The following is a 10521-nucleotide window of genomic DNA, read 5'->3' on the forward strand; positions in this document are numbered from 1 at the left end:
ATGCTTTCATTCAAGATTGAATCCTAGGCAATAGATGTTATACTAGCAACCCCTCTGCCAGTAAAAAAATACGTCAGAAGACCTACTTTCATTGCTTTCTTGATTATCATGGTTAGATTGCAACCTGAAAGGAAGGCCTCTTTCCCTTGCAATGGCCAGGTAGCAGTTTCCCGCCATTTTGCCCCCTGCCGGTTAGATATAAAAAATATTTCCTTCCAATCACGTTCCATTCCTCATTTCCCCCATCTTCTTGACACATCTCCCAACATCAAACCAGTTGATTTCTAAATCATCAATTAAAAAAATTACACCAACCTTTCTCTTGTTAGAACTTTGCTTATGCATGACATTGCATTGGTTGGTCCAGTTGGACTTATGCAGCTTCTGCAAGAGGCAAGGGGCAAGCCAATTTTAGCCACTGGGACGTCTCTGTGATGTGCTAAGTGTGGTGCAATGAATCACCTCTTCTTCAGAGGGCCTCCAGCCTGCAGGTTTTAAACAAGGATTTCATGGTATTTTTAAAAAAAAACACCACAGTATTGTTGAGAAATTGGTGCTACAAGAGGTATTTTGCCTTATGTCATGGGAAAAACTTCTTCACTGCATACAGCTAGTGTGCTGTAGTAGTTAATACATTGAATTAAGAGTCAAAAGAACTAGGTCAAATCCACTTCAGTTACAGAAGCTCATTGGGTTATTTTGTCTGAATCTCATTCCGTCCTAGTCTACCTCATGAGTTTAATGTAGGAAAAAAATAGGAGAAGAATATATACTCAACCTAGAATTCCCAAATAGTTGTGGAAGATACAGCTAATAAATAAATATATTTAGATTGCCTAGAAACATCCCAAGGCTGGTATTTTTTTCTTCTCCTTTCCTTTCCTGATAAGGAATGAATATGTGGGTACAAGATACAGGTGGAATGGCCTTAATTAAAATTAAACTCTTATAAATAAGTGATCATTTGATTAACTAGCCAGGAAGGAAAATGAGAAAGAATGGAGCTGCAGTTCCTGTAATGTTTTACAGAAGAGCTCATAGACCTAGGCACTCGTGAGAAATCAGACCTTGTCTAAATAGTGTGTACTTGGGAGTCAAGTCCAAAGTCCAAAAGCAGCTAAGTCAAGAAGTAGGTCACATTTTCTCCATGTGACTTTTCAACAGGGCAAATGCTGTCAAGTTGGCTTGTTTTTCTATTTTGGTGCAAGTCACAAAATGAGTCACTGGTTTCTGTTGAGAATTCAAGAATCTTATCGCTGTATTCTTTTAGACCTCGTTTCTCCTTGGAGTTCATTTTTAAGCTGCCCTGAGTCAAGGATTTTTTTCTGACTCACTTTGGAGTTTTGAACTCACCCTTGTTGATTGACATGTTGTTAATATAACAGTAGCACATAATCTAAGAGGACTTTGAAATCAGTTGTTCAGGAGAAGTAAATTGAGGACAACCAATATATTATGTTGAACTGTCTGGCTTTAAGTGAGCTTAGTCTCATCAGTTTTTTTCAGAGTAAGATACAAAAATTGTTAGGAAACAAAACTCTGATAACATTCTAGTTTATTGAGTATCTAGGAACTGGTGTTTACAGAAGGAGAAAACTCCTCAGTATTTCCTGGTAAGGCTAGGAAAGCTTTTTTTTTTTAAACTTGGCAAAGAATGCCAGTCAGATTAGACAATATTACATTGGGCGCTATCAGTATTTTTCAACCTTGTTGACTTTAAGATGTATGGACTTCAATTCCCAGAATTCCCCAGCTAGCATGCCACCTGAGAAATTCTGGGGAGTTGAAGTCCACACATCTGGAAGTTGCCAAGGTTGAAAAACACTGGACTAGATGGGCCAATGTTTTAATTCAGCATAAAGCAGATTCCTGTACTCTTAGTCACATGTGCTAATTAACTGTTGTATTTCTTCAGAATATAACCTGAATTACAGGAGCAGAATTGTAGAGTCCCTTTTATATTAAACCTCTTTAGGCAGTTACGAGCACATGATTCTTGTCCTAATAGAGCAAGATACAGATCCTGCCTCTCACCCCAAAAACGTGATAATATTCTGCAGAGATTCTTCCCCTTCTGTTGCTAAATTGCAAGTCTAACCTGACAGAAAGGAAAAAAATGTAGACACATGCTAACTTGTGCCTAACTGGCTTAATTTAGTGAAACTTCTGATTGTCAGAAGGTTCAACTCCATCCTAGGTTATTATATAAGGCATTACTGTTTCTAAAATAAAAATATTTTATTTTGAAAATAAGTAGAAGGTTAAGTTTTTCCCCAAACTTAAAAAAAATGATATCTGCATTATTAGTTTAAGATCAGTAATGTATTTTAATCTCTACAGTTTATTCTTTGATAACAAAAAGTCCTTAATTGTCTAGAAAATTTTAAAAGGCATGTAATATATTAATAATGGGGGGATACGTTGGAATCACTGAATTTTCCTTCATGATCCTCTATGTATTTTTAGTTTGGTTTTTTTAATGAACTTAAATATAGCAGTGGCTTGACTTCTAAATCCCATCCTCCTTTGACCCAATCAATTCCCTCCAATATATTTGAGGAACCATTGAACAAACTGAAGGAAGGGGGGGGGAAAATCAAGTACCAGGGTGCTAATTGGCTCATTGTTCAGAACAAATTTGGAAACCTGGCAGGGTAGCTTTCAAAACGTTCTGCCTGAAACCAGCAGCAGTGGAGTTAATTTACAGAGGGCTAGAGGCCAGACTATGCTATACTGTCCTGAAAGGGCGTGTGTATATTCTGCCTTGCTTTATCAAAGCAAAATAAGGCCAGGGCAATATTAAAAGTGCTATTTATAGGTCATCCCAGGCTAAATTACTTGTTTCACGTTTTGTCACCTGCTTTTGGGAAGGAGAGAAAATAGTGTTTATAATTTTCTTTTTCTTTTACCACCTTTCTTGTAGTGTTGTTGTATGTCCGGAAAGAATCAGAAGAAGTATTTGATGCACTTATGCTTAAAGTTCCATCTCTGAAAGGTCTTATGGAAGCTGTAAGTTGTAAGGATCTTTATTATCATACTGTAAGAAAAAAAATGGAGAAACCTACATATCTTCTTCTTTGTACTTAATCTAAATAGCTACTGTACGTTGTCTAAATGTAGAATTTCAAGTGCTTGAATTATTACAAAAAATGTGAACTTGCATTCTTGTTCTGTGTTAGCATAGAGCATGTACCTTCTGGTTGTTGGAATTCAAGCAACAGTATTATTTCTAGCTGGGACATCCTATCTTGCATAAAAACCTATAATAGCACGCTTGGTATAAACTGGAACCTGACCACTAGTATCTTTATGGATGGCCAGGAATGCTGTATGTGACATGGATGTGATTACAAATGGTAATGTACAGTGGTTTACACCAGGGGTGAAATGCTCCTGGTTCGGACCGGATTGGCCGATCTGGTAGCGATGGAGGCAGGTGGTTTGGAGAACCGGTAGCAAAAATCCCTGGGGCCCCCGCCCATGCCCCACCCAATCGCCCGTAAAAAATGTTAAAAAATGCTTTTAAAAGTATAAAAAAAAGATTACATGCTACAGCTGATCAACCCCCACCCCTGCACAGGCTGTTGTACTTAACCCATGCCTCCTTTTGGTGCACTGCACACGTGCAGTGCATGTGCAGCCAGCAAACTGGTAGTAAACTGGTTCAGATTTCACCACTGGTTTATACCATCTTTATCTTCCTAAAAAGAATTACGTGAAAGACTTTATTGACCATAACCATAATGGAAGATAGGAGTCAATATCTGTAGGACTTCCTGGTGCTAATCATGGCCTATAGAAAATACGAATTTGTGCTTCTGCTCACACTATTTCATGGAAATATAACAATTGTAATGTTATACAGTATAACAATATAACATTGGTCGGGTATGCAAGCAGAAACCTAAGAGTTGAATCAAGTGGGATGGGGTACTTAAGAATTATATCAATAATAAATGAGTGTTGAATGAATGTAGACTGAAAACAAAAAAGTGAGTGAGCACTACAGAAACGTTTCAGAACCATGCCTGTTTCATGGTTAATTTGTCTTTATAAGGGTTTTCAACTGCTATTCTTATGTTATATTTGTTGCTTTAATTTTGGTTGTTTTTATTGTTTTCACTCTCTTTTCATTGTTAGCTGCCCAGGGTCATGTATATAAGATGGGCGGCCTATGAATTATTAAATAAAAAATAACTGATGTTTGAACATTTAGAGAGAGTGTGAGAGGTTCAATTTGCAAATCAAATAAAGGAAGAATGGAAAGGTTGAGAAACATGAGAAAGCCAAACAAGTCATGACTGAATGGGGATGACGAGAAAAAGAGGGAAATAAGAAATTTAAAATTCAAAACATACATACAGCATACTACTGTATGGAACATACAGTAGTAGAAGCAAGGATCGTTTGCAAGGATAGAAAGATGTGGACAAGTACAGTAAAGGGTATTAACTATATTTTGCTATATTTCATTTTCTTTTTCTCACCTCACACCTTATTTTATTGGTTTTCTATTTCATTTTCTCTGTTCTGTACGTGGCCTAAAATTGCTTATCTCAAAAGGGAATAGAGTGATGGGTATATATTTGCAGTACTCAGTTCTGATTTTGCTGGGTATCTATTTTCATTGGTAGGTAAAGGTTATTTATTCACTTGTTAAGCCAAATGCACATTTTGGAATAAATACAAAAACTACAGAATAATTTTATATTTTTCTAATTAATATATAAACCAAGCAGGCTAAACCAATTTCTTTCCATCACACTATCTGTGGTAACATAGTTTGCGAAGAGGAGGCATTTGCAGGGATTAGAAAGAACAAGCAAAGAACTGTTAATACTTTTAACCTGCACATTCCTCTGAGAGGAGGGCTGGGCACTAGTCTAATTTTCAGAAAACCTACAGATTTCTATTCATATTGATCATCCAAGAAGTCACTTTCGCTTGGAGAAAATTTAGTTGTCTGAATTTTCCCTTTCCTTAGAAAATGAATTCTGTTTGGCAAGCAACTTCTTCAGTGGCAAATTTCAGAAATGTAACTCTCTCCACACCAAATTTAGCATTCATTATCAAGGAAAAAATGCATTGTAAATTGTTCATAATAACACATTTTTAAAGTATAAATTGTATCTCTCTCTCTCTTTTATCTCTATCCCATGCTGCTAAACTGGATGAAGACATTTTTTGCATAGGTATATGTAAATTCTACTATAAAAAAGAATCATGAAAAACTGAAAGTTAAAGAAACAAAATTAATGGCTAAGGTGTTAACATAGGATATATATAAGAAAAGCTTTAATTGGGCTACTTTCACAGTTCCATCAACCTACAACTAGCCTACGAACCACTCAGAATTCAATTCAACTGCACAGCCAACCAGAGACAGCGCTGGCCCTCAACCAAGCCACACAAGCCCCAACCCAACTAGCACGTCACCTCCCAATGACCCTCACCTGACCTGACCTCCCCATCACGAGACCCTCATTTGACACAACCCACACCTGACCCATCAAAAACCCTCACCTGATGTGTCTTCACCATCACAAGACCTACTGATCACAACCCTTATAAGCAGAGGAACACTGACATTCTTTTAATTCTGCTGAATATGTTACCTAGCCTGGTAACAAAATGTTTGGAAACCAACCCACAAGTTGTGGGAGTTGTGCATAGTTACTGAGAAATTCAACAGTATATATCAGAGATTAACTCGGTTCAGATATCACACTAAATTGCAGCTAAAGAAATTTGCTTAATTCAACCTGTTCTCTGACTTGGGAAGCCATGATTTGTGATCAGTGAGGAAACCAGAGTCTGGAACTATGATTTATAAACTAAACATTGTTAAATGTGGGCTGGCTTGATGTGTGACCAGATAAGGCATAGGTACCACCATTCCTTCAGAGTTTTCTGTTCTAATAAGAATGAACTCACAAAGCCAAATTGATCCCCATGAAGAGTCTGCTGTGTGATGTTCTCTCTCAGCCCAACCCATCTCAGAGGGTGGTTGTTGTGGGGAAAATAGGAAAGAGGTGTGTTGGATATGTTCGCTGCCTTGCATTATTTGTAAAAATAATAAAGGTGAGATACAATACAAATAGAATTAAATAAAAACAGTCAATGAAATCATATAAGCGTATTTATATCATGCTCTTTTTTTGGTATATGTGATGGAAATTTAAATCATGATTTCAGTTCTAATGTCTATTTTGTCATAGGTATTAGCAAGTAATTCTGATGTTGTGTATTGTATAAAAGTATTTTCCGTTCTGTGATATTTAACCTTTTTTTATTTGATTTTTATATTTAGGTATCTGACAAATATGATGTCCCCTTGGACAAAATAGGAAAAGTCTTCAAGAAATGTAAAAAAGGGTGAGTATACCTAAATTGACACTTCTTAATTGGTGTGCAGTTTTTATCTTTTTCATCTTGCATACAGCCAACTTCTCCCTTCACTCAATCTGTGTCTTCTCCATTTCCCCTGAACCAGAAGGGTGGCGGCAGCTTACATCTACTGCCATAATATCCAGAATTATTCGCTCAGCAAACTGGGAGTTTTGTATTTAAGGCAGATTGCACATACTGTGAATTGACTTTGCTTATCAGAAAGTTGCAAAAGATAATCACATGACCCCAGGACACTGCAACTGTCACAATATGAGCCAGTTGCCAAGCATCTGAATATTGATCACATGACCATAGGGATGCTGCGCCAGTCATGTGAAAAATGATAGTCACTTTTTTCAGTGCCGCTGTACATTTGAACAGTCACCAAATGAATGTTTGTTAAGTCGCGAACTACCTGTAATAATCTTTTAATATTTTTTTTCTAAAAAATTGCCATGAGGTTTCATAGAAAGCTTTGCATATTTGGCTTCTGCATTGGATGCCAATGCCATATTTTTTTCTCAACTGCAGAGCTACTGGCGCTCTTTTCATTTTCAAAATTTGTATTATGTTTGCAAAATGCCCTGAAATTCAATGGAAATAGGATGCTTTAGCCTGCAATTGTACCTAAATGAGCAGGGATTTTTTCTTATAATGATTCTGAATGAACAACATGCAAAGCATTCTACAAAATAAACACAAACTGGCATAATGCCAGTTCAAGAGTGGATTCAATATTTAATAGCAAATAATTTATTTAATGGTCATTTCCCTTTCTCTTAGTCATGGAAAATGGATGCCACGTGGACATTTATTAAACTTTTCTATTGGGCATCTGTAACCCCCTTTCTCAAAGTTACATTTTAAAAGATTTTTGAGCAGAAGTTAAGCTTGTTTATAGTTTATTTACCATGTTTATTGTTTATTTAACTTGTTTATTTACCATGAACTAAAACAGGATAGGCTGCACAAGGTAAGAAAAAAGGTTGATACCTATAGAAGTTATGACATTTTCCTTAATGTTTTCAAGGTTTCTTGCTAATGGACTTGTACTTCTGTGGCCTGATTAAACTTCCTCCATGGCTTGCTTAGAAACTAGTCCATAGTGGCATTTTTTTTTCTTACTGTGAAGTACAGATTTTTTGCTTAATATAATTTCCTCACTGAGAAGAGTGTGTCACTTTGTTAGGCTAACCAGAATATTTTGCTCTGTTAGGTCCAAAGATGCTAACTTATTCATTACTTTGGTTCTGACAGTTTTTGGTTCCGCTACGATATGTCCTGTTCTTAATACCCATTTTTTTTCTTAGTATTTTAGTGAATATGGATGATAATATTGTGAAGCATTATTCCAATGAAGACACCTTCCAGTTACAGATAGAAGAAGCTGCTGGATCTTACAAACTCACCCTTACTGAAATCTGAAACTAATTTGTTGGGCTCCTTGTGGCATCTTTCAGTGAAGGCTCTAAATACAAAACCTCGTTTGTTTTTGTCCTAAGGATCTAAATGTGTTTTTAAGGAAGAAGTCATTTTATTCTTCCAAAGAACCTTTGGAATATCGTTTTGTTGTTAAAAAAATAAGAATTATCAATTGATAAATCAGGCCTTTTGGCTGCAACACTGCACTTGAAAAAGAAGAACAGACGTTGATTTTATTTTTTAAAAAAATGAAATTTGCATATATAACCAAAGCACAATTAAAATGAACTTGTTATATTATCAGCACATTCCCTTATCCATTAAATATGTGTGTAAGTTTCTTTATCAGCTCAGAACTTCTAAACTCCTTTGGTGCTTATAGGAGTTTCAGAAAAGTGTAGGACTGCATTGTTGTGATGTTTACAGCTGCCCAGGGCATAAGACTATAATTTTCTGCTACAATTTCTTGTTTCTTGCTTTATGAAGAACTTAAATTGTGTGTAGCCAACTGATGAACTATATCTGTATATAAGTGTGGTGTATTTTGAAGGGTTGTAAATGTGTACATAGATTATATTATATATAATATTCAGGTTATACAGTGGTATGATTCTATATCTATGTGCATGCATAACATAAAGCATATGACGAAGTCAACCTGAAAAGGCTATATGTATATAAATATATCACTAAGAAAAGCAATCTTGGTGCTAAATTAAATTTTTGTTGAGCATATTCAATCTCTTATAAGGGAAAATAGGTAAAAGGACATTTTTTCATACTTTATTTAATTTCTTTTTATTATTAGAGTCTGAGATGAGACTTGCTCATGTACCCTATGATTCCCACTGCAATGTCAAACACTTTTATTTTCTTTGTTCCAAAATGTAGATGCCTATCATTTTAATACATGAAACAGAGATTGTTTTCTCACCATTATAAATCAGAGTACATTTGCAATGTTTATGGCATAGAATAGATGCTTCCAAAAATAAGCTCCTTATAAACTGCTACGGTAGCAAACAATAATCCTGGTTCCATTCAACATGCTACGTAAGTCATTATGTAGTTTGTTTTGTGCAGGGATTTCCAAGCTGTGCAACCCCCAAAATGGCAGTTTAAGAAGATTGTGATTTAGTCAACAAAAGGTCATTAAAAAAATCTAACTTAAAATAATATGTGAGCCAGACAGCATAATGGGATTCCTAATGGAGTCCACTCACACTGTAATACCAGTCCTAGTTGTACAGATGTGAATTCAGTATATGTTTTGAGGAGAAAGTGATGTAGCCAGTCAGGAGACATACATTACCTACTACAACTAGCCAATAAAACTACTTGTTATTTCTTTGGTTTGCCAAAATTTTATTTGGGCTACATATTTATTTTGAAATACGCTTTCTCCATACAACCTGCCTGCATACTATATAATACATATGACCCTACTCCAGATTCCTTTTGGTCAGACTTCTACTTTATTTAATATGGTTAGGTTTGTATATTGTTTTTATTAATCACTTTGAATGTCTTTTATGGGGCCCAAAACTATTTTCAGCCAATATAAACATTAATAATAGCAAAGGAAATTTTTTTTGAAATGACATTCAAATGATAAACCTGCATTGTTGGCTAGCTCATGACTTTTCTGTCGCAGTCTTCCCAACCTCCTGAGTCCTGACATATTATCTAAATTGCAATCCAATACCTCTAGACAGCATGTAGCCGAGAAGGTTAATTCTGCAATAGGCAAGCACAAAGTTTTGCCTGTAATTTTGAACACTTAGGCTCTTTGTTATTTGATTTCTTTATCTATTGTGTGTGGTTCTTATTACCACTATTATTATTATAATTATTAGTATTATGTATATTGCATAGCAATAGAATCCTGAGAAATGTTGAACAGATTGTATATGTTGAAGCAAACCCAAAGAGAATCCTTCCTAAAAGAAAAATCTAATAACTTTAATAAACTCTAATAATTGTAAATAGTCATGTATTTACAGATTAAAGATTAAATAGATCTTGTTGATGAAAACTAGAAAGAGTTTCTGAAAATGCTGTCATTAATAATTCAGAGTTGGAAGGAAGATATTATATCAAGAGAAATTTTGTATCTGTAAACATGCGTGACAATTTCTGTCTTTTGTAGAAAATTGAGGTTTTGCTACAGATAAAACTGAGTAAATATAAGATTTTTCTCTATTAAGAATGAATGCACTCGTGGTTATATTTATATGTAATGTATGAATTAAACTGTTGATTTATTTTGTGGGACATGGGGCTTTTAACCATAGCCATATTTGTAGAGTTCAATGGAAGTGATTTTGCCCATGTTTGCTTTTATGTGTCTGTGTAATTGAACATTTGCTGTAAGGCAAGAGCAATTAAATTTTATATGTCCATTTCTAACCATTCAGTTAACTTTGACTGGTATTTGTTATAAGTGGAGGTGGGTGTTTGCTCAAAGCAAGGAAAGGCAACACAATGCCCACAAATATCTAAAACTGAAGTCTTGTTTTCCTTCACTTCTACTTCACAACTTTTTTGAAAATAAAGTTATTCTGGGTAATGATAAAATTATTAAAAAAAGACAAAATGGGGACAGATATTAAATATGTTTAGTATAATTCTGTTCTATTTCATTTACAAAGAGCCCTCTTTAACAATATAGGACAAATTATTATTCTTTTGATTAGAATAAGATGGGTG

General features: G+C 35.1%; 1 protein-coding gene across 5 annotated transcripts in view; it reads left to right on the plus strand.

Moving 5' to 3' along the window:
- Positions 1–10247, plus strand: part of GRHL1 (grainyhead like transcription factor 1) — a 66057-nt gene extending 55810 nt beyond the window's left edge. For all 5 annotated transcript variants that reach the window (XM_058178328.1, XM_058178319.1, XM_058178310.1 and 2 more), the window contains 3 exons: positions 2924–3009; positions 6311–6375; positions 7701–10247. In XM_058178328.1, the coding sequence (XP_058034311.1) occupies positions 2924–3009; positions 6311–6375; positions 7701–7815 (266 nt within the window). In that variant the 3' untranslated portion in view covers positions 7816–10247. The remainder of the gene's footprint in view (positions 1–2923; positions 3010–6310; positions 6376–7700) is intronic.
- The last annotated feature ends 274 nt before the right edge of the window (positions 10248–10521 follow it).

Source organism: Ahaetulla prasina, chromosome 1, assembly GCF_028640845.1.
Source record: "Ahaetulla prasina isolate Xishuangbanna chromosome 1, ASM2864084v1, whole genome shotgun sequence".
Classification (NCBI taxonomy): Eukaryota; Metazoa; Chordata; class Lepidosauria; order Squamata; family Colubridae; genus Ahaetulla; species Ahaetulla prasina.